This window comes from Chaetodon trifascialis, chromosome 23 (assembly GCF_039877785.1).
Source record: "Chaetodon trifascialis isolate fChaTrf1 chromosome 23, fChaTrf1.hap1, whole genome shotgun sequence".
NCBI lineage: Eukaryota > Metazoa > Chordata > Actinopteri > Chaetodontiformes > Chaetodontidae > Chaetodon > Chaetodon trifascialis.
This window is the reverse complement of record NC_092078.1, coordinates 10,693,518-10,717,439: the sequence shown is the minus strand read 5'-3', so window position 1 is coordinate 10,717,439 and position 23,922 is coordinate 10,693,518. Positions and strand designations below refer to the sequence as shown.

At 43.1% G+C, this 23,922-nt stretch overlaps 2 protein-coding genes across 9 annotated transcripts in view; one reads left to right on the top strand and one right to left on the bottom strand.

The window, feature by feature from the left end:
- The window catches only part of kcnip4a (potassium voltage-gated channel interacting protein 4a), a 121,727-nt gene extending 116,171 nt beyond the window's left edge, over positions 1-5,556 (top strand). For 7 of the 8 annotated variants that reach the window (XM_070993116.1, XM_070993110.1, XM_070993111.1 and 4 more), the window contains 6 exons: positions 606-675; positions 1,217-1,287; positions 1,887-1,994; positions 2,692-2,796; positions 2,908-2,970; positions 3,057-5,014. In XM_070993116.1, coding sequence (XP_070849217.1) covers positions 606-675; positions 1,217-1,287; positions 1,887-1,994; positions 2,692-2,796; positions 2,908-2,970; positions 3,057-3,104 — 465 coding nt within the window. In that variant the 3' untranslated portion in view covers positions 3,105-5,014. Of the gene's footprint in view, positions 1-605; positions 676-1,216; positions 1,288-1,886; positions 1,995-2,691; positions 2,797-2,907; positions 2,971-3,056 lie in introns of all 8 variants that reach the window. The other variant, XM_070993117.1, reaches the window with a different exon arrangement.
- On the bottom strand, positions 5,532-22,888 carry sec24d (SEC24 homolog D, COPII coat complex component). Its single transcript, XM_070993098.1, has 22 exons — positions 21,531-22,888; positions 20,264-20,366; positions 19,895-20,031; positions 19,380-19,742; positions 18,714-18,835; positions 18,294-18,405; positions 17,939-18,066; positions 16,207-16,345; positions 15,958-16,073; positions 14,527-14,651; positions 12,414-12,605; positions 12,169-12,262; positions 11,334-11,450; positions 11,023-11,193; positions 10,343-10,439; positions 10,107-10,252; positions 9,891-10,029; positions 9,272-9,390; positions 8,994-9,173; positions 8,613-8,804; positions 8,053-8,142; positions 5,532-7,627 (listed from the first exon to the last, which is right to left on the bottom strand). Exons 1-22 carry the CDS (start codon positions 21,679-21,681, stop codon positions 7,487-7,489), a joined length of 3,174 nt encoding a protein of 1,057 aa, XP_070849199.1. The 5' UTR covers positions 21,682-22,888; the 3' UTR covers positions 5,532-7,486.
- Between the last annotated feature and the right edge of the window lie 1,034 nt (positions 22,889-23,922).

Sequence of the window (23,922 nt, the reverse complement as noted above, 5' to 3'; positions counted from 1 at the left end):
AGATGCTATCAGACAAACACGGGTGGGTGACTTTGAATGGCTGTGGACAAGATATCTTTTGAGGCTTGGATGGTTTGCAGTTGGAGTATCACCAGATTTAAAGAGTCTTTATCTATTACATAAAAAGTTGGGGAGGTAGCAGAATTAAGTGTCAGCTTTCAGACATCAACTAATTTATTAACATCAGACTGAAAAGCAGTGTTTTGTTGGCCTTTTCGATTGGAACTTTCAGGGCTGTTGCATCTTTAACCACATTAAGAGTGATGTCACAGTGCACTCGAGACATCCAGGAGTGCACTGCCACACCACTGAAGCGAGGTAACCAAACCACTTGAGACCAGTAAAAACAAAGGTTTTAGCTGCAGCGCTTTCAAGAAACTATTGTCATCGAATCACTTTTTGAAAATAAATGTTGGCTAATCTCCAATGTGTCTCCTCCTACACTGAGACAGGACTTTTCAGTGACGAATGTGCACTGGAAGTTTCAAGTTTTAGTCACGCTTGTTTAAATTGTGAAAGTTGTCTTAAACTCAGATTTAAAGCAAAAGCAGGGAGTGTTTAATGTTGATGCTGACTGGCCTGTCCAATTGCATTTTGTCTTTCAGGAATGCCCCAGTGGAGTCGTGAACGAGGACACCTTTAAAGACATCTACTCACAGTTCTTCCCACAAGGAGGTTTGTATTTCCTCTTACAGCTGCGTCTCGTCTCTCCTCATGTGCTGGATGGATGCAAGTTATCTTTCCCTCCTGCACAATTGTGTTTGCAAAAATTGCACCGAGTCCAGAGTACTTCAAGTTAAACTTCTGTGTCAGAAAATGCGTGTGTGTGTGTGTGTGGTGGAGGGGGGGAGTTGCAGGCTTTCATCGCTATGCAAAGATTCGACCCGAGGAACAAGAGAGAAAGCATTAGCAGGCTTTGATATATCTGTGCAGAGAGAAGAAAGGCAGAGCAGCACATATAATGGCTCACCACACCGGAGACAACGATAAAACTCTGTGCTCCAAGCATACTGGGCCCCTCTGTTATCATGAAAGAAGAAAAAAAAATCATCCAAGGAGCATTTTTTTTCTTTGAAGCTGCTCAGAAAAACTCCACGACTTTCCTTTTGAACCACTCTCTTGTTTGCAGGAGGTGTTGCTGCTGGTGATGACTGACAATGGCGGCAGATGTTTGTTTTGTTTTTTTTTATTCGCCCTGTGTTTGTTCTCTCCATAGATGCTTCGACATACGCGCATTTCCTGTTCAATGCGTTTGACACAGATCACAATGGCTCTGTGAGTTTTGAGGTAAGTCAAGTGCTACAGGCTAACGTAAATCAGCCTTCATATTAATAGCTAACTATAGATGTGTGTTTTGGGAATGTCAGCAATTTCCATAAGCCTCAAAAACTTAACATTTTTAAAACTTCGACCCTGCAAAGCCCGAAGGTATTCCTCTGGGGTGTTATATAACCTGAAAACCCCAGTTCTTTTAATTTAGCCCGAGCAAGTCTGCTTGAGGCGCCATCAGCAGGTGATTAATATTTATGAAGGGTGTATATTTGCTTATTAGGACGGAAAAGCTGTCATTATGCCAAATAAAAGCTTCACTGGCTCACGTTCCTGTTCAAAACTGCGGGTGTTCCCAGAGGGCTGACGCAGATTATGAGTCGGCTAATCATTTGAATAACGAGGTATTTTTGATTTATAGCGTCGGCACACTTGCTGTTTCATCGTTTCCTTCTAATTAATGATGTCCTCGCTGAAACGTTGCATGAAATCAGATGAAATGCTTCCCATACTGAAGGTGCATTGTTGTTTCTTGTTGATCTCCACGGTTCTCGAGTATTTCCTGTTCACACAGTGTTTTGTACAGTTCTCAGTGAGTCTTGTTGTTTTCTCTGCAGGATTTTGTTATGGGCCTTTCGATCCTCCTGCGCGGCACAATCCAGGAAAAACTCAACTGGGCTTTCAACCTGTATGATATCAATAAAGACGGATATATCACTAAAGAGGTGAAGCCGTGTCAGTAGTGAAATGTCATGAGACGACTGTAATGTCGAATGTCCACCTTTTGTATGATGAGATCCTCGTCTCTGAGATATTTGCCTTCACGCCAATACTTGCAAGCTGATTGGAAGTTCATTTTACCCAATCATTTTACAATCTGTGATTGTGATATTGGGCGGTATCAATAAAGTTGAGTCAACTTAACATTGAATGAAATGAATGCTAGCGGCTCAATGATGCTGCACTCAGGCAGAGCTGCTTTGAGCTAATTGCTACCGTTAGCATGTGCTCACAATTAAAATGCTAACATGGTTTAGCATATTAGCATGCTAAGATTAGTGCGCGCACAGTGCAGGCTGATGGGAATGTGATTCATTCCGCAGGTGTTTGGTTAGAAACGACAAAGATTTTGATCTGATGGTGGAACGAGAAGAAAAGTCACCAAAGTTATCACAGTCCATCTTGTGGGGTCGTAAATGTCTGCACCAAATTTTAATTGACATCCATCGATAGCTGTTGAGGCAAGCTAGCCGCGCTGCTAGCCTAAAAATCCAACAGTGACAATGAGACAGTGCTCAAAACCTCAAAACAAATGAAACTGCATTCGTCTTATTTGCACTGGAGTAGCAGCAGAGATCTCTTGAGATGGAGTCGATTGTGTTTCGCAATTCGGCTAAACTGACCCATTTCTGCGCATCGTAGGAAATGCTGGACATCATGAAGGCCATCTACGACATGATGGGAAAATGCACATACCCCGTCCTCAAAGAGGAGACGCCTCGTCAGCATGTAGAAGTATTCTTTCAGGCAAGTGTGTCACTGGCAGCATTCACTGCATTGTCGATGTCAGTCACAGCAAACAGGCTTTAGAAAACCTTCTTTATCTTTGTCGTCTCTCCTTCTCTCCCTCTCCAACAGAAGATGGATAAAAATAAAGACGGAGTGGTAACCATAGACGAGTTCATCGACTGCTGCCAAAATGTAAGCTGGATATCCCGACGCGCCTCTTTGATGATGCCTGGCACACTTTGCCTTTTCTCATTACATTGTTTTCTGTTTGTGCGCAGGATGAAAACATCATGCGATCAATGCACCTCTTTGAAAATGTTCTTTAACTTTTGGCTGGCTGCGGAGGCTGTGGAAGAGAACGTCATCTTTAGCTCGGCCCAATAACTGACTTGGACTCATGCTGTGTACAGTGTGCTATGCAGACTTTTGACCATAGATGAAATGTTCATTACTGTGGGCCACAAGTCGGAGTAGGCTGTACGGTGCGAACACTCTGGAATGATTTCCCTTTTGAACATTTAACTGAATAAGTAGAATTGCATAAAAGCAGACAGACAGCAGAGGAGAGTTCGCCTCTTCAAAATGAAAACATCTTCAAGGTTGATTTCCACCACCTGTCCCTGGAGTGTCTTTCTATTTGTTCTGCAAACCGCGTTAGCCTCCGAGGCGCCGACGCTATAAACACACAGCTGAGATACATTTCTGATGAAGAGGGTAGACCAGCTCCCTCCATCTCTGTTGCAGCCATGACTCGATTTATTTACTGCCGAGTGAAATCACTGTGACTTTTTACAGCATCAAAATATATATATATATCTGACATCTCTGTTTTGACACTTCCGATTGGCTCTCAATTCCAGAGTGTTCTTACCCTGATGTAGTGAACCATCTGTCTTTTGCTCTTCGGAGGAGGCATTTAGAGAAAGGAAACACACATCCATTGTACCATTTCCGGTTGTATATACTATAGATAAAGATAAGAAACTTTTCAACTTTGTTCATGTTTACTTGCCAACTAGAATGAGACAACACAAGGATTGTATTGATGTCAAACTCGGACCATAATATCGATGGTTTGTCCACAGAAGCACACAGGTAGCTATATATATTTACCATGAGTATAACAGTAGACGATATCTTTGTCATAAGATAAATGCTGCTTTCAGTGTATTTCATTTGACCCTGTGTATGTATGTTCCCTGTAAAGTTCACCGTCTATCAGTATGTTTTTGGTTTTGTTCTTGCGACACTTACACCAAGAGCAGCGCTTGAGGTTATTTATTTGGTATTATGGTCATTGTACAAAAGATTGTCCGTTGTACAGTATTAAATGAACGTTTGCTCTTGGGTGAATTTCAGGTCTTTTAGATTTGTTCATAGAATTCACTGTTTTTAACCAGGTGGGGTTTGGCTGTCCACACATACGCTGTAACTTTGTAATATACTCATCATTTTGGGGTGGTGGGATAACACCTGCTGGTTTCCTCCTTGTACTATCCCGTGGGCCACGCCTCTTCAGCCTGATTGGTTCCTGCTGTCTGTAATTAAAGCACTGCTTCGCCCCAAATGTGAGCAAACACATGGCATGCTGGGCAGAAGTCTCACTCACTGACTTCCTCTTGCTTGTTGGAAACTACTGGATCAGTGTCTGGACATTATGTAAGTAAGATATTGGGTGTTGCAACGTGACTTTTTCTTCTTTTCCACAAAGACTTGGATGTTGGATTCAGGACGTATCTGTCAAACCAGCTGTTTTCTTGAGAAGTGGCTGATTTTGGGTGAATATTTTGCAGCATTTGACAGTTTATCGTGTTATTTTTTTCATTCATACAGTACTAAACTGTATTACTGGCAGTTGCAGTCCCAAATGTAAAAATCGCTCATCCATTCATTTAGTAAAGAAAATAGCACATTTTTCTCTGTAGGTTTTCCTTTTAAATCATGTAACTTGAAATAATGTGTACATTTCCATCAAGAAAAGCATCAACCCTGCTGTTTTTTTCCCCCTTAATTTGTGTTCTGTGTGCCTTCCTGTTTTCAAAATGTTACGTTTGTTTGGTTGACAACTCAGAAACGTGATGTAAAATATGAAAAGTAACTGGTGAGATGCGGGAAGACAAAATTTTTGCAACTTCACTGAGCATTTCTACATTTCCTCTGTAAATAACACCCAGAGCTCCAAAGTCAGCAGTCTCTGACAAAAGTGAAAAAATAAACTGTACACCCTAAACTTCCATATATGTGTTACATGGATTCATACACCTTAAAGGCTGCCAATTCCGTGTTTAGTAAACGTCACCTTGACACTTGACATGATTGTTTTCCAGCAGGTAGATTCTGAAAATCAATTGAAGATGCTGTCTGAATGTCTTTCTAAGAAAAAGTAGAGACAAACTAATTATATATTCAATTTATCTTTCTTCTATCAACCAATTTCTGTACATTATGATCAGATCCTGTTCATTATCCAACAAAAACAGATTGTTCTGAACTGTATCTGACTGAAAAAAGTGTCATCTGGCGCCCCCTCGTGGTGGCAAGAAGATAACGCACGCTAGGACAAAAATAGCTCTCCCATTAGGATTAAATCTTATCAAACAACAAAATTCAGATTCGAAGATGACCACCAATCAGCAGACAGATGGTCAGAGGGTTTTGGACAAATATTCACTTCTTCAATTCTTTGCTAAATTTTCTGTGCTTGTGAACTCAAAGTAGTTGTCATGACTAAATAAAATGAGCAACAATAGTTATGTCAAGAATTTAATTCAGACAAAATTGTTGAGGGTTTGGAATAAAATACACACCATGAATTTCTAGAAGTGTGCTCAAAAAACAAGCATCCAGCTTTCCAGTTCAATTGAAACTGTTTCCACCTTAAAACAGTAAGGTACTCAAATTACCTGAGATACGTTTGCATACAAACCAAAAGGATTGAAATCAGCCGTAGACCTCGAGCACATATATATTTTAACAGCTATTATATCAACTTAAGGCAGATGGTAATATTTTGAAAACACAAGTTGTGTATTTCATGTACAAAAAGACTTTTTGTGGTCACACAGACATAATCATACAAATGCATACATGAGTTACACAGAAGCGATTACCTCTACAAAAACGAGCAATGCGTTACGGCATGACGCTGTTCTGAAACTCAGGACTGAAATGTTACATATCACCACTGCAGACAATTTTGCAGATTACAGTTATTAGAAGGACGAGATTTGAGTTTCGGTTGGCCAGTGAGCTTCTTTCACACGAACAGTCTGCTGACAAAAATCGGATGATCCAATAGTATCTGCTCATTTTCCGACTGTCCTGGCACAAGATCTGTGAAACTCAATCAGTCTGACGAGTTCTGACACTGTGTGCTGTTTTAGAGAGAAGCTTTATATTTGGTCCCTAAATCTTTGAAGAAGTCTCCCTTAAGCGTCCCTTTTCAGTTCCTATTCTGACTGGAGAGAAAGAAAAAAGCCATTTTTCATCAGGACCCACGAGTCGGCCCTTGTTCTTGATGCAGAGCAACAGCTGTGTTCATTTCGTTTTAACCTCCAAACACCAAAACAAAACGTTTTCTGCATCGCTGCGCGGAGAAAATCAAATCTCTGCTCTAAATGGTCAAAGAATCAGATTTTTTATTTATTTAGTTTTAGCCGGGAGCATGTGTCAAACGAATGCAACGCATGAATTCAGTTCTGGCGGCGGTGGCTTTTATTTCGACATTGTTTCTGCACGAACAACAGAAGATCACGCACACTGCTTTCACTCAGCAGCACGACTGATTGATCATCTCATGATTTGGACTTTTGTCCAGCGTGTTTGACTCTCTTGGTCAGCAGACTGTGAAGCTGAGTAAGAGCAGTGTGCTGGATTTTCTTTTCCCAAGGCTGAAGAGAAAAATCTGAGATCGCTGGATGTGCAATTATCTGCTTTGAAAAAAAGGCATAGTTTCTGCTAAATTCTGAAGTACCTGATAATGTGGATACACTATCTAAATGTTTATTTTAGGACACTTGGACAGCAAGTGTGATAAAATGTAGAAACCTCTAAACATACACTGTTTAAATACTGTAAAATGTCTTTTGAGCTTGTTAAAAAATAAGATTTTAAAACTGACTGAGAGTCCTTATGTGTGTTTTCATGGGAGGAAGTTACGTGTAACAAAGACGGGACGCCATTGAGTTTCAAAGTCAACATCGACAGTATTGCCCACAAATAACCCCTTGTCTTGACACTAAATCTACAAAGCGAAATGAAAAATAAAAACTCTTGCACAGTGGAGAAACATGCTGTATTGCTTGTGCTAAAATGCATTGCAGCCTCAGCACTGATGTCATTCCGGTCTCCACAGTCCATCACACACAAGAATCTGCGGGAAATGCTGGATGTGTCCGTTTCATTTCTCCAGTTTTACAAGGAAGGTGTTCAAGTGACAAGTGGTTATTTGAAGATCATACTGCGTGGAAGCTAAAGCGCGTCTGAAAGGCAGCTTTGGACTCTTGAGGTTAAATCTCAGAAGGCTCTCCCTGGTCCCTCGTTTCTTCCTCCGTCTTTGTAAAACTCTTCTTTTTGCGGACCGTCCTTAAGAATTCAAATGGAGCCGAGTGAGACTGACCCTGTGTGATTTGTGTGTGGTCCATTGGATAGATGTCGCGTTTCTCCCGGGCCGCTCGGGAAAGGTGACGCCGAGGCCGAGCGTCGGGGATTAAGTGAGCAGCTGCCTGATCTCTCGGTGAACGTAGCAAAGGAAGTCCATGTAGGAAGCTCCTCCGTGCAGGCTTTTGTCCTCCACCAGGAACTGACGGAACAGCATGTCTGGTTTGTCCTTCTGCCTCACGATTTGGAGCTGAGACAGGGAAAAAAGTAAGCAAATGTGATCTGCTTCCTGTACAAACGCTGGTTCGTAGAGGTTTTTCCATTTAGCAGCTGACCTTCATCTTCAAAGCGTACCCAGCCTGCTTTTGATACACTGACTAATGACTGCTCAGATTTCACATTTGTTTTTCTTTCTTTGTCTTTTCCTCTACCAATTTAGAGTAATAGATGTTATAACAAATGCTAATGCTAAGTAAGGCTGAGTTGCTGGTTCATAGAGCAACATGGCATTACATACTAAATGAGGCTGTTGCAGCAGTTTGGGGGGTGCAGTTACTTAAAAGCCCACTAGATGGGGGCAGAGATCACTCAAAGCTTTTGCCTCAATTTGTTCCCTTAAGCCAAATGTTATCTGTCCTATGAAATGGTCTGGCTTTGCTGCTCTTGAGAACTTACCTTCATAGAGTTCGGCCTCTTTTCAAGCAGGCTGCTGATGATGGATCGCACCTTCTTTGACAGCGGGTTATCCAGTTCTGGCAGAGCGCACTGAAAAACACAATCAGAAGGTTGGTGAAGTCAAAAATGAGCGTTGATAAGCACGTGTGTCACTGAGAGAACATTAACGATGCATTGATGCTCTGCTGCCTTCTCCTCTGAACTGGTGGCACATGCTGAAGTGCTGTTTGAGCTCTGCCTTGAAAATAAATGTTTGAACTTGGTGCGAGGTTTACGTGTTTGATTCCATTATCACTTAGTTGAGCTCATTTTACAGGTTCAACTGGTCTCATATTTGCATGTGCCAAATCGTGGTCAGATGTAAGATTTTCCTGTGAATTCAAACTTTGTTTGTCGTGAAGTGTCTATTTCTCAAAAGTCTACACCCAGACATTCTCTTAGCGTACTGTAATGCCTCCAGACGCCACAGAGGATACAAAACGTCTCGCCCCAACATCTCCAAAAACAGATACTGTTTTATTTGCTTCAGAAATATGCTGAAGTCGAAGTGCTATTCTGACCATGTGTCCTTGCAGGTGGGCGAGCGAGGGCAGGTTGAAGAGGCTCTGGATGAGGTCTGGCGGGCTCGCTTGGCCCAGCCACAGAAACATGGAGTGGCCGTTCTCCAGCAGGAACACGCCGGAGTCTGTCAGACGCTCCTCTGAGCAGCGCAGCGGAGCAGGCAGAGCCTCGCTGTTCACGTCCATGTTGTGCTGGAAGACAGATGAAGTAGACTACATTATCTTACATTTAGGACATTTTAGATGCACGTGCGCTTTTCTGTGCACCACCAAATATCCGTTAGTCAAGATTCATCCTGATTTTGTCTCAACAATGTGGCTGAAAATAGCTGCTGTGCACTTGTGTACGAGTGTGTGTGAGACAGAGATTTCGTCCCCTACCAGCGGGATGAGGCGTGGGTAGAGCAGCAGCTGTGTGTCCTCCACCCCCATGGCCATGACCAACAGCCTCTGATGGGCTCGGTCGTCTGTCGGGAGCTCTGTGCTGCCGACCAAGGGAGCAGATTTCATGAGGCTGTTCATGTAGACCGGAAACACCTTCATGGCGTCGGGCAGGATCAGCTGCATGTGGATACAGGCGTAAAAATGTTTAGAGTCGGCGTAATAAAATCAAAGCTTAAATTCAACACATTTCATTCCAGGTGTTGTCCTGCACTGACCTGGCTGGCGGCGGAGGGGCTGGCACAGTTCTTCCTGTAGCAAGCCAGCATGTGGGCTGTCTGGTTGACCAGGATCTCCCTCACGTTCTTTAGAGGTTGGTTCAATATGGCACGGTAAGCTGAGCGGGCATGAGAAAACGCTGGTTAAAAGGCAGGCGAGGGGGAGGAGGGGAGCACAGGGGCCTCAGAGAAGTCGGGGGGTAAAACACGAAAGATGAATGATGAAAGAAGGCAACTGAAGGTCAGTAATCCAGCTGTACTTAAGGCTTGCTATGCGCAGATTATGTGAAACATGTGGTCCTTATTCCCACAACTCATTCTGGTTTTACTCATAAGTCTGCGAGCATGAGTAGATTATTGAGTGATGCATAGGAATTCAGCAAAGGTCAGGATGACACTGCTAAAGTACATCAGCAGGCTACGTCTGCTCTCCATTACACCCCCAAATAAAGAGCGGACTGTGTGGAACGACTCCTTCCTGAAATACGGGACTGTTCATACATCACGGGAGGAAAAATACATCTTTTATGCATTTGGCTGATGTGAACTAATCTGCGCGTCAAGCGCAAACTTTAAATCAGAGATAAACTGAAGACGATGAAGCCGTAAAGAAGGACACCTGATTTGGCGAAGAAGTTGATGAGGGAGTCCGTCTCGCAGCTCTTGTAAAGCTCCGACAGCTGCGAGCTGCAGTTCAGGCTGAGGTTGTGGATGCGGAGACGTCGCTGCCCGCTGGTGGTGGTGTACAGCAAGGCACACTGGGAAACAGAGTGCAAACATAAGTTACCGATTTAATTCTCAGCTAAACAAACCACCACTTTTAAAAGGCACGTACCTGTATGAGCGCCCCGGTCTCCTCACTGAGCGTGTCGTCGTGCTTCAGCTCTACAGTCACAGCCTTGTCGCAGTCCACAGCTGCCATCTCTATGTCTGTGGTGTTGTTCATATGGATGGCTCCGAAGAAGTCTGTGGCTCTGAAGCCTGAGGGGCATGCACACAAAAATGTAAGCGACTGAGAGGCACCTCCTTGCAGAGCATGGGTGGTCTCTGTGCGTCATGGACCATTCTCACCTGTGCTGGTACGAACACGCATGATGGTGTCGAATCCGATGCTCTTCTGCACGCCTTTCCTCAGATCTCTCAGGAAATGCTCCCCGTCGGTCTCCACCTGGCGACATCGAGAACAGTCAGCAGTGAATGTTTGAGCTTTGACCAGCAGATGGCAGCGTTGTTGCAATTTGGCCCCATGACAACAACAAGCAGCCTGGGGGGCTCGTAAATATACCTTAACACAAGAAATTTCATCTAATACCAAGAGAGATGATTTACTGCAATGTCGGTTTGGGAAAAGGTAAAAAAGAAATGAACGCTAAATCTGTTTTTATGGGGCTGTAGCTACAGATACTGTCACATGTTTAATGCCTATATTGTGCTGTTATATAAGTATTTCAGTGTAAGTTTAGGCCATGTGTGTGAAACTGCCTCAGTATGTGGTGGGTTTGTACAGTTTGGAGCAATTTCCCATGCTTGTTGCACCATTCCTATGGGACAGGTCTATAATAGGCTGTGGGTACAGCGCCAAAGTCATTATGTGGATACAACTAGCTTTTATTAGTCTGCCTGTGTTAAATTATGACGTCTCAGTGGAATGACAAGAAATAAGACTAGCATATTGTCCATATCCTTTATGGGTCCGCTCGTAGAATCTTTGCATGTGCACTGAGAGGCCTGTAAACAGCACAACGTCGTACCTGGAAGTTGTTGTACTTGTAGACGGAGCCTCCGGTGTGCGAGGGGACATCAGCCATGGTTGCCAAGTCCACGTACTGGCTGGGGAAGAGGAAGAGATCCACGCAGCAGCCCTGTGCCACACAGTCCTTGGATAGCTGTTCGTACACTGCTTTCTGAGGCTGGAACAGAGTCTATGGGAAAAACAGGGAATTGATTTGGTATGAGCCCTCTTTATAGAGAAGAAAATTGCAGCTGAGCTTACAGAAAGCTCTAATTCCAATGCTTACAAGTAAGTTGGGGGAGAATAAGACGTAGAATATAAGCGACTCACCTTCTCTTTCTCAGTGTTGACCAGCTTTTTGTCATCCCTGTTCTTCAATTTACCGGGAGCCTCGGCAGTTGGCATGGAGGAGTGGAAGATGAAGAGCTTTCCGCTACATTCTGCTGCCTGGAGGGGAGAGAGCGATGAGAGAGAAAGATCTCAAAAAGGAAGATCACACGAAGGTGTGTAGCGTGCTCCTTCCTGACGTGCTGTTTATGGCTTTACAATGAAATCATGAGGTCAGGAGGTGCAAATTCCCACTCCTGCAGAGGATCAAATTTATTTACCGAGCACTCCCCTGTGTGGCAAAATAAACTGATAAAGAAAAGTCAAAGATGGAAGCAATACCCAAAATGAAAATATGAACATGAACCAGCATGAGCAAATAAATAAGTCTCAGACTCTTTGCTGTTGTGTAATGTCACAACTGCTTCCAATTAAAAGAAAGCTGTGTGTGAACTTTTCCTTTGCTGTGCGCCAAGAGGCTGACCTCATATCACTTGGAAGGTTTGTTGGACTTTAAAGTAAACACAAACATATCAGGAAGAGGAGGAAAAAAGAAACTGAGTTGATGGGTTGAATGAGTTCAGCGATCCATGCGAAATATTTTGACCAAATGAAACAGTCTTGTGGTGGTGGCGGATGCGTTTTGTCTGTGAGTATCGAGCTGAAAATGTCCAAAAATAGAAAAAAGACACATGCGTGTTCGACTCATAAAATGTGGCTTCCAATTGTGTTAATGACATTTTACTAGTCGACATCCAAGCCTCTGGCCTCAGCAGAGAGGCTGCAGAAGGCCCCTCGTCTCCCACCTCATGTTGACACATGTCACACTGTGGCTGACCTTGAATGCCTCCACGCCGGCCTGGATGACAGGGGCAAAGACCGTCTCGCTCTCGTTGGTGTCTGCAAACATGTCAGGGATCTGGTCCAGGAGGCTGGAGAGGAGAGGGACAGCATTATGGCTTTGGTAGTTTTAAGTACAAAGAATCAGTGTTGATTGAAGCACAGAAAGCCGTGTTGACCTCCATGACATGGATTTAAAAATAAACTCTACAGCACGGGCCAGTCCCAGAAGTTGCATCTTACTTGGAGATGACGGCCTTCGACTCCTGGTAGTTGACGAGGAAGCCGTCGAGCAGCGGGACGAACATCTCGGCTGTGTCTGAAACCACCATCATCTGGGGCTGGGCCAGGGCGCTCTTCACGTTGTAGAAGTGGAGGATCTTGTTGTAGGTGACGAAGCCGACCTTCATCGCAGAGCTCTCCACGCCGTCCTCTCTGGTGAGAGAGAAAAAGCGTCAGTGAGTTCCAGGATGATACTCGTTTGGTCCTATGTGCCGAAGCATAGGAGCTTGAATAACACGGTTAAACCAGCACTTTACTGGTGCAGAAGAAAACACAAGAGAAAGCGCTGGTTTATCTTTGGGATACATCCCTCTCAAGGACCATTTCACCAAATAAACCATTTCCCAACCATGTCAAATGACCAAGTATCAACATTCATCAAGGAGCGAAAAAGCATCCAAGACAGACTTGTTTATTAACGTTAAGCTAACGTCCTAAGTGGCGATCCAAAGGAAGAGGAAAGCCGCTGCAGGTTTACAAAATCTAAGTCCATGTTGGTCACTGAAGCAAACAACGAAAGCCATTTACTTGTGAGTCATGCCTGTTATTTCACTTTATTCTTTCCGTCTGTCTTCTTGTCAGGATGACAGCCAACGTGCTGCTTGATTTACACTGTCCAAAAAGAGGGTAAAACTTTAATGTGTCTGTGTTTTCCGCTGAAGTTTTTTGGAATGAGATATATATATTTGTACTACTTGTAGGGAAAATATGAATTTCAATCATTTAAACCAAAGTTAATATGAATCTACTCTACTTGGAAACTTTATTCTTTATATATATATATGTTTAATCTAAAGATAAATTTCACATTTTTGCAGGCTCAGCTGACTTCCTATGTAAAAGACTTTCTATGTTAAGCTCGCAATTAATTGAAAGTGTCTGTTCTCCTTAATCAGTATCAGTTTCCTTTCCTGGAAACTTTGGAGAAAAATCATTAAGAAATCGCTGACATGTAAAACAAAACGTTAGCAAAAAAAGTCTTTTGACTTGTAGATAAGTGCCACTAGAAGAACTGAAGACATGCAAACCCCTGATGTTTCCCAGAACGCTCTGAACCCGGGCGTGGAACTGGTAGCTAGCTTGAACCAAAACCATACATCAAAACCTTTCACCATCAGTCATTTAAAAGCATTCTTCACTGACACTGCCAACTGTACTTTATAGACCTCTCTTCTTAGATCATGCAGACACACGAAGGAACATGTAATGTGGCTCAAACCCTTTAAAATAAATATGCAATTAGTTCACAATGAAACAGCAGCTCCTCGATGAGCATTAGTCACAGGTGCATTTGGACATAACAGATTCGGCGTGGATGAGTTTATTTTGTTTTCTCCTTCCAGACAGTGATTAAAAAATACCTGTGATGATAAAATGTCTACATCTGCCTTCACTTAAACCGGGCTCTAGCTTTATCTTGAGTGAATTAAACGTGCGTTTCGGAAACCGCTGCAGACGGACATGAACCTCCTAAAAATGCAGGGTATGCAAACGCTTTAATCTACTGCCTGTAAAACAAAAGGAAAGATTCAAACACAGCTGAGGAGGTGGCTTATCTGGAGCAAACACTTTACGTGTTTTAAGGATGATGTCATGGCAGCAGACAAATATGGATATATTGCTGCTGGACCTAATGAGGTGGAGAGAAAAAGTACATTTCCCAGTTATTTTAGGAGTAAGCAGGGTTATAGTCCATCATCCTCTCCTTTGTGATAAATACAGCTCACTTCCGGAGTAATGTTGACCACAAAACCAGTGTTGTCTGCACAACAAAGCTTTTCGCTTTGGATGCCTCTCAAAGATAAGAGCCTGCACGATAATTCTTTCCATTTTTGGCAGCCTTGGCAGCCTCCCTAACCAATACCCAGTATTTGCAAAACTTCATGCACGAATATTCAGCTGATGAGAACAAATAGTTGGCTTGGCATTTAAGGCTTGAGGGAAGTCCTTTTCTGGCAAGGCATATGTTGAATTTGAACCGTAACAACAGCATTTCACACGATTAACAGATTATGCATATTGTATTCATCCCTGCGCAGTGAGTGTGTATGTTTTTCTGATTTATTGTGTGTACCTGGGCAGATTGTCCAGCAGAGTCTTCAGCTCGTCGCATATCAGTTTCACCAGCCCGCTTTTAATGTTGTTATAGGACACGTCAATCATAAAGATGTAGGCGGGAGGGTTCGCGGGCTTGTTGTTCTGTGTGAGAGGAAGGCAGCAGGTGAAGTGAGTTAGTTGCTATTTTAAAAATCTTTCCAGGCTAATATGGCTCAACAGGAATGAAGCATAAAAGATCTAATTTCAAAAGGAAATGAGAAAAATGGTCCTTAGGCAAACTTAAGCTCTTGAGCAAACCAGTCATGAGCAACAAATTATTATTTTCAGCACTGTATCCTCTAATTTAAAGTCTTAATCACAGCACCCTGATGCCATACACCTTACATTTCTCTTATTAGTTCTCTAATACCAGCTAGTGCTTACTTATAACTTAGCTGTGAGGAGACCGTGTCCATAAAGAATTCCTGAAAGGAGGGCAATGGGTTGTGTGTGAGGGGGACTGACGGTTAGACACTGTTATGTTTCCACAGTTACAACTCATGAAAAGACACTCACCTTGCAGGCTTTTGCTTAATAGCTGGCCTGCAGAGGTTGTTTACATGTCTTAATAAACAGAGCAGAAGTAGACCAGTGGAGTGACTCAACTTTGCCAGCTTACTCTGACCCTCTGAAGTTGTTCTCGGCAGCCACAGCCTCCACGGGGACATGCAGCTGGTTGGCATTACTGTCTTTCTAGGGAGATCTCACACCTGTATTTTGTTCGCTGTGACCTGGATCAGTCGATATGTTGGTGAACTTGGTGTGTTTCCCCCTTTTTTGTTGTCTTTTAACACAGATGCAGCACGAAAAACATGAATGTTCACGTCACTCATTGGTCAGATGTGTCAGGGACATGAGCAGGAACATAAACACAGAAAAAAAGCACCTGAGGAAGGTCCACTGGCCAAATCCAACATAGTACATTACACTATTCCAGCTGCAACCTCGATTCATTCTCCAGCTGGTTGCTCGCGTGTGTTAAATTCGCTCATCTGCGTCCGGCTGTGCAAAACATATCTGACTACGGGAACAGTTTCACTCAATCTTACTCAATCTTGGATTGGATTAAGGTCAGATCTCGTTCTCAGCAAAAGCTTTTCCAGACTTTGTTTAGTACCGGATCGAGACCATCTCCCCTCAAAGGTCTCAAACGAACCGCACAAACCAGGCGAATGCGTCAGGGTTCATTTTGATCGAGCCAAACAGGTCAGATGTTTGAAAAAGAACTGAGCTGAGCACTTCCTGTCCTGTGTTCAGTTTTACATTATCATGCTTCTGTCACACCATGATGTATGCACAAACTTCACACCAGCAAACAAATGCCTGATTTTAAGTGCCTGTCTCTTGTCTCTCACTTCACACCCCCTGCATAATGTGTGCTGACAGAGTTTTAGTCGTTGCTCTGTACCTTGCAGTAATCCAGGGTGGCTACAAACTCGTAGGACCCCAGGGACAGCTCAGGCCGCTCATAGAAGTCCACCCTCCGGCCCATGTGGTCCAGATGTTGGAAATAGAAGACTGGCACTGGTAAGACAAAGAAATACAACTGAATATACATTACATTCATACAACCCTGATGATTTCCTAAATTTGCATGATACATCTGGCTGCTAATCATATTTTATGATGACATAGCCTTTCTTGCACTGCGCTGTACCTTCATTGACACAGTTGCAGAAACCGCACTGGTAGCGACGCCCTCCGTCGATAAACTGCATGTAGGGACACATGTAGGCCTTGCACCGGTTGCAGCGGATCGGGCCTGTCTCGCCATGGTTCACAACATATAGAGGAGTCTACACAGGGACACACACACACAAAAGACATCATGATCTGGTTTTCAGCAGATTCCTTAGAAAAAAAAAATCTGTAACAACGATAAGACTTTAACGACGTTCTTCATTGTGTTCAGAAAAGCACACACGCGCTCTCACACATACTGCACTGATTCCATGGCACCCAAACAATACACATCACACCTTCATATACAGAACATTTCTCTGTCATGGAATGTAAATGCTTAGCATGAAGCTGTTTAACATACATCCAACAGCACAGTTGCTGAGTACTGTATGCAGGCCTGCAGATGACGGAGACTGTATTCAACACTATTTGTTTTAGGCTCCCTGCAGACTTTGGCACAACATTAATTTAAAACGTTTGCTTCAAATGAACTCAACTACCATAAAACACATGCAGACGAAGCAGCAGGCTGGTTTATTATTAGACTGGAGACTTCGGGCTGGAGAGTAAAAGTGTTTACATTATCTCAGGGCTGTTTACCCAGTGCAGATGACAAAATCTGTTGGTTAACAAAACAATGCGTATAGCATCCAAAAAGAATAGCAGACTTTTCTGACTTATGAACAAACTCAGAGCTTAAGAGTTTAAGTTTTACTGTTTTGGTCTGATTGCTGAGTGATTATGCACCATGCTGCACGAGTTGCAATCACATCTGAGAGCGCAATACACTCAAGTTTAATTCCTTTTGTATAAACCTCCTTTCTTCTTCAGTGGCCTCTGCACATCTGACATTAGCTAATTAGCCTAAAGTCAGATGGGAGAAAGCTAACATTGCCTAAAAAGGCCAATCGGTGCCTGGGACAAGGAGAGTGGAGGGGGGGAATATCTGAGGCAGGATTCTTGGATCGCATAGGATCCAAAAGGAGGTCATTCACAGGACAAATTAATTTTGTAGCACACAGAGACATCTATCAAGGAAAAAGCACATTTGGTAGTTGCATATTGTACTGCCCCAGATTGTCTTTTCTTTTTTAATAATCAAAAAATAAAATTAAAGCAAATAGACTGATCTCTATCATACATTAAGCACCACAGAAGAAAATCACAATTAAAATCACAGCTGTATTTAACATTGATTTTTAAAAATGTGACTCAAATAGGAAAATATAACTTCACCCATTAGAAATGCAATATGGTGTTCCTACTGCAGAAAAACACGTGTGTTCTTGAGATGACATATGCAGAATTTAGGCCCAGCCAAAGCAATTTTTTGTATTGCATGATTTGCAATTGCATCAAAATGCGAAAAGTGCAGATGTGCTGAAAATATAAATGATGCATTAATGTGCGAAATAAAAATCATCAAAACTCTGCATACAACTGTATCACAGCCTGCTCAAGTGATTGATGTTTCCCAACACAAGGCCGACCAGCACAAATAAATTCTCAGTCTGTAGGAGACGATGGCGTGTATTAGCGTTTATTATTCCCTGCGAGAGTTGGATGAGGAAAATGTGCTTTTTCACAACAAAGCTGCCGCAAATCTGTTCAGTCTGAGCAGGTAATTATGCATTGTTGACATTATTTGACCGTTTGTTTTTAGATAAGGCAACTGGATTCAAGTTATATGTAAAACCATGACTTACCTCATTCTTTGGCAAACTGGCAAAGGGTTTAATGACACAAGCCAGGGGCACCTGGCACTGTTTGGCCAGATCGGTGGTGCAGGGTAGAGTGTAGGTGGTGCAACGCATGAACCTGGGACTGGCATTGCCTGGGATTAGAGAAAAGACGGTTGTCACTCACTTTGAAACAAAAGTGGACTGTCATGTTTAATTTGCCACTACCAGACATCAGAAGTCAGTGATATAAATTATGAAGGAAATGACAGAATGAGCAAGCACACAGACTGTATACATATGTAGATACTGCAGAGGAAAAGTATGTTCAAAAAACCTTATTTAATGAAGAAAAATTTGTGAAACTGAGGTTACGAGTTACCTTGATCCTGCACTGTGAAGTCAGTCGTGACCAGAGGTGGCACCTGTCCTCTCATGTTTGTGCTGAAGACCTGCCCCCCTTGTTTTACTTTGTCATCCTCAATCACTTGGGTCTAAAGCGGACAAGTTAGGCATTACGGTACAATCTGACTCCTCAAGAGTTGTTAACAATGACAGCTTCACTACATGGCAAAGGAATCACGCAACGTTCATCAGGTTTATAGTTGGTTTTGTTAATCCTTTTACATTAGCTATCATCGAAGTCACTGAATTACTAAAAAGAGAAGATGGATCTGCCGTTGCCAGACACTTTTTTGGGAATTAATAAGCTGCTGGTTCAGGAGAGAAAATGTGGAATGACATGTGTAGTGCGCTGGTATGTGAAGGTATGCAGTCCCAGGAGGATTAGTCCTCTACTCACCGTGCTGGGGATTGAGTCAGGGTCCAGTTTCTTCTGAGGCGGTCCCGCCAGTCCGGCTGCTGCTCCAGGGAAGGCCCCTGGCATGCCTGGTTGGGGACCAGCCATTTGTCCCCCAAACTGACCTGTACATTAAAACAGTATATACAGGTTATTAAATGACATTCATTGGCTGCGGTGTGAAGTACAGAATTGGTAGCAGAACTCTGTTTTGTTGACTAAATATAAGCTGTAGAATAAGTTCAGATCTAACTGATCCAATACGAGCAAAGAGAACAATAGTTTTCATGTGCATCAAAGACTGATTCTCCTGCCGCACTCTTCTGTATTACAGAACGATTCAACAAACAAAATTGTTTTGAGACACAGAGCAGCCTCATAGCAGAATTAAGCATCAAATACACACACGCGACATGAAATGATGAAACATTTTCTCTTGTGAATAGTTCATTTTTGTTGTGATTTAAAATCTTTTCATGTACTCCTTAGCTGTTGTTAATTTCTGTCTGTCAAACAGGAGACTCCTGTGACCACAGAATCCGCACGCTGAGCGAATGACCATGTATCAGTATCACTATCAGTAAGTAACTACAACAATCTTATGTCAATATCCCTTTCAGATCTCAACTCAAGCTCAACTTTTATTTTTATTTACAGTGTCACAGTTACCTGCTTGCTGGGGATATCCTGGTGGACCAGCAGCACCGGGACCAGGCTGCTGGAAACCTCCAGGGCCTGGAGGAGGTGGTCCAGGGAAGGGTCTGCCCATGCCTGCCATTGGAGGGCCTGCCATTGGAGCGCCTGCCATTGGAGCGCCTGCCATTGGAGCGCCTGCCATTGGAGCGCCTGCCATTGGAGGGCCTGCCATCTGTGGGGCTCGCATCGGTGGGCCTGCCATTGGCATGGTTGCTTGGGGTGAGTGCAGGCCTGGGGGCATCTGTGGCTGGCCCATTGCTGGAGGAGGCGATGTTTGGAAAGGCTGCTGGGCTACAGAGCTCGTTGGAGGAGGAGGGTTCTGCATGGGACCAGGGGCTACACAATAAAGGAATGAAATCCGGTGAGTACACTCTAGCTGTCGTTTTTCTAACCCCTGTCTCATCCCTTCCACTGAAATACTACAATCAATAAAACCAGTTGCTTGTCTGCTGTGATCTGTACCAAGTAGCAGCACATAGAAAACTTACCGTAGTTGCCCAAATTCATAGCGCTCATCTGATTGGTGAGCTGCTGTGTTGGAGGCGGACCCTGAGAGGGCATGGTGTTGTATGAAGACTGCTGAGGTTGTCCATAAGCAGCAGAGGCAGCTGGTGGGGCAGGGTATCTGAGGGGTATAACAACACCTATGAATCCGCAGCAGGTACAGTGTGGTCTCATGATGTGTGTAACATGCAGTATGAAATTTTGCCAACGTGGGCTGAAAAGTTGCATCTCAGTAGGTGCATCTAACCCTCTTATGGATCATCATCTGTGCATATCTCTCTTGTATTTCAAATAGTATAGTTGCACATTTATAATCTAATTAGCCACAGTTGCTGTTTGGTGAAGACTGTTACCTCTGTGGGTGTGCGCCATTCTGCTGGATATTTGGATTGTACTGAGTGGACACCGGAGGTGGAGGCATGCCGGCCGCAGAGGAAACTGGTGATTTCATCATAGCTGCAGTGAGTAACAGACACCATGTCAGCAGTGTATATGCAGTATGTATGGTTTTCATAGTATGATGAGTATATCAAAACTTTTGATACAGTTTAGTATATTTTAGTGTACGGTTAAATCACATGGAGCTTGCTTCAGCGTACTGTGACATTTAAAAGCTAATAAATTTACTGAATCTTTGTTTGTGCCACTGGCGTGTAACGTGTGGCACAGCGCATTAATTATTTAAAAGCCAGACACACAAACACACTCCAGAAAAAACATAATGAACAATACAAACTTAGACATGTTAACAGCCATTACTCATAGTCTCCAAAGCTCTCACTTCAAGCCTGTCATTTGAGAATATCAATGTCAGCCTGAAAAGCCTGGGAAATGTGAGCTTCTGTTGTTGTTGTGGAGAAAGGGCACTTGTTGCTACAATTGCTGGACTTCAAGAATGAATGAGCTGATCTTGCTCGGTGGCAAGACTGAACTTGTTACATGGAAGCGTCACAACCATGTTATTTGAGAATAGAGCTGCAGCAATTAGCTGTCAAATGTCAAATCAATTGCCAACAATTTTGACTGTCAGTTAATTGGTTTGCGCATTTTTTTTTTTTTTAAGAAAAAAAGTAAAATTTCTCTGATTCTAGCTTCTTAAATATGGATAGTTTCTACTTTGTTGTCTGCTCTATGACAGTAAATATCTTTAGGTTGTGGACAATATTTTTCACCATTTTTTTTAGACCAAACAACTAATCAATTAAGAGTGAAAATAATCAACTGAGGCTGCACAGTGGAGCAGCAGGTAGCTCACGTGCCTCACAGCAAGAAGGTCGCCGGTTCGATTCCCGGGTCGGGCCTTTCTGTGCGAAGTTTGCATGTTCTTCCCGTGCATGCGTCGGTGACTCTAAATTGCCCCTAGGTGTGAGTGTGAGTGTAAATGGTTGTGTGTATGTGCCCCGCGATCAGCTGGTGACCAGTCCAGGGTGTACCCCGCCTCCTGCCCATTGACAGCCGAGATAGGCTCCAGCCCCCCCGCGACCCCGAAAGGGATAAGCGGCATAGAAAATGGATGGATGGATGGATGGATAATCAACTGATCAACAGACACTGAAAATATTGGTTAGTTGCAGTCCTATTCGGAAAAACAATCCAAAGACAAGACTAGAAGTCCTTTACCTGTTGGAGGTGCGGCAAATGCTTGAGTTGGTCCACCATAGTGCCCATAGAGAGGCTGTGCAGGGCCAGTCCCAAATCCACCTTGGTAGCCTCCCATCCCTGGCTGGGCCTGGGAGTACGGGGGTGCAGCAACATAACCCTGTTGACTCATGTTGATGCGATGACTGTTACTGTCTTTTCATGCCAGGATGAATGAGTCTTGACAACCTGTTAAGTTGACAGAAGGATATTTAGAAATTGCATGATCTAGTCATGCACTTCTTTGCTGATACTGAACAAGGAACCAAAAATATTCCAGGTGAAAACCTTTTGGACAGTTTGCATCCACCCCATTAATGGAACTCTGTTAAATATTTCCTTCATGAACATGTTTACAAAGCCACGCCAACAACAACTGATGTTTGACCTCATGCAATCATCAACACTGCTGTCACATGGACCTTTGATATTGCTTCTTGACAGATAAGGCAAGCTTATCCATGCTAATGTGATCTTGGAGTGACTCCACGAGTTTCAGTTTTGCTGTCAGAACTGCAAGTAATTGACGGCTAATGAAGTAGTTTGCAGTGTTTACACTCACCGTGGCTATATGAATACCCCTCAAGGCATGTAATTAAGGCAAATTAACGCATAGAGTCAGCTTCATCGGTTCACTTGTCTATGTTTTGGCCTACAGACTGTTAGTTTTGCTGTCATCCACAGTGAATGGTGTGTTGTAAAGGCCTTCAGACTTTTTCAGGGTGTCATACCTTTAAAAACAAGAGGAACAACTGGGTCCCCAAAAACAACAGCTGCGCACCGACAACTCCATGAAAGCGATTTATTACTACATAATAAACCAATTTAACACATTTTACCCACACAAAAAGTACAATGAAAATAAAATAACCGCGGTTACTTGTTCACTTCAACAGTTAACCGTATCTGCCACTTCCCGAGCATTGCCACGTCAAAGACCGTTATGATGGCTAAAAATCTGCGCATCCCTGTCGTCCGCCAATTTACGTCCAGCTGAACGGACACATACGTTGTCCTCTTTGTAATTTAATAGTTTGGTTGTAACATAGCTTTACACCTTATCGAATTAGTGTAGTATCGTAACAGCACAGCTCCTCGTTCAGTGTTGATTGCATATTGATGGAAAACATCTTGCTAGCTACGCGGAAATTACTACAAAGTTTTCCTTTGCATCACAGGCGCGTTCACTTCAAACACAAATACCGTCAAATAAAGACTAGGCGCAGGACTACATATTTGTATGAGCAGCGTTTACAAATACTGTCCTAACGGCATTTACCTGGATATTGGGCAGAGTCCTCTTCACTGTATTGCCGTCAGTGAAAGCAGAGTGCCACGTCAAACTCCACCAAAGCACCGGTCGCTATGTTTGCTACGCGGCGAAAATCACTCCGGTCGATCGATACGGAGAAAGGAGACGATGTTTCCGGCTACGCATTTCAAAATAAAATCCAAAATAGCGATTAAATGCTATCATATTATTTGAATCACGCAAACACAACATCTGTTTATAAAGCCTCTCTCCTCATAACTTACAAAAGCAAACTCGATCTTCTACATATCTAAGCATTTGTGTAAAAACTTTATGAAATGCTTTTATGTTGAAGAGTCTATAGTTGAATTTCTGGCTTTGGTCGAGGTGTCTTCAGCTACCTTGATGGGGCTGTGAGTCGTGTTTGGCGCTGTGCGCATGCGTGAAAGAGAGGAAACCCATACACGTCAGCACAGGGGATGTGGACCTGTGCGGCCCCGATAACGCAAGTGTTTCATCACCACCTGAACGTTGAGCGGAACAGGTTTCACTCTCTGTTAGGATATAACGAGGGAATGTATTGATAAGGCAGATCAAAGTGAAGTTTCATGGTATCAAACCTATAGCATACATAATATCCTGAAAATATATAGTCATACAGACAGATGGACATGGTCCCTGAGAATTTGGGGATATGAGACTAGCTGTGGAGGAATTCACATTCTGCATTTACGCACAAATTGAATCCTTTTATATTATTATTATTATTGTTATTATTAGCATTAGCATTTTTTGCAGTATAAAATATAATACTAATATATAATTTCTCAGGGTGGTTGCATGTTGCGTGGTTGTATTTGGACAATACGGCCCCGATAGGTTACTGTAAAGTGTCGTGTCACTGAAGAAAAAGCACACTAACTCAAAAGAGGTCATTATAAAACCAAACCAAGTTATGCAGATGAAAAACACAGATAAGAACGACAGCTGTACGATTGTATCGTATGTAACTGTCTTTCAAATATCCATAGGGTCACACAGTTGTCTCAATAATGTCACACAATAATATTCTCATGTTGCATCTTAGATTAAAGGCTACAGCTACGTGGATTAGTGCTTTGG

Bases quoted from the DNA above. Each gene is read 5' to 3' on its own strand.
- sec24d (XM_070993098.1), bottom strand. From the start codon at position 21,681: ATGAGTCAACAGGGTTATGTTGCTGCACCCCCGTACTCCCAGGCCCAG. The intron at 12,263-12,413 runs GTAAGATGCAAC...TCTCCTCTCCAG, and splicing joins TCGAAGGCCGTCATCTCCAA to CCTCCTGGACCAGATCCCTG. The intron at 7,628-8,052 runs GTAAGTTCTCAA...TCCCTGTCTCAG, and splicing joins AGAGGCCGAACTCTATGAAG to CTCCAAATCGTGAGGCAGAA.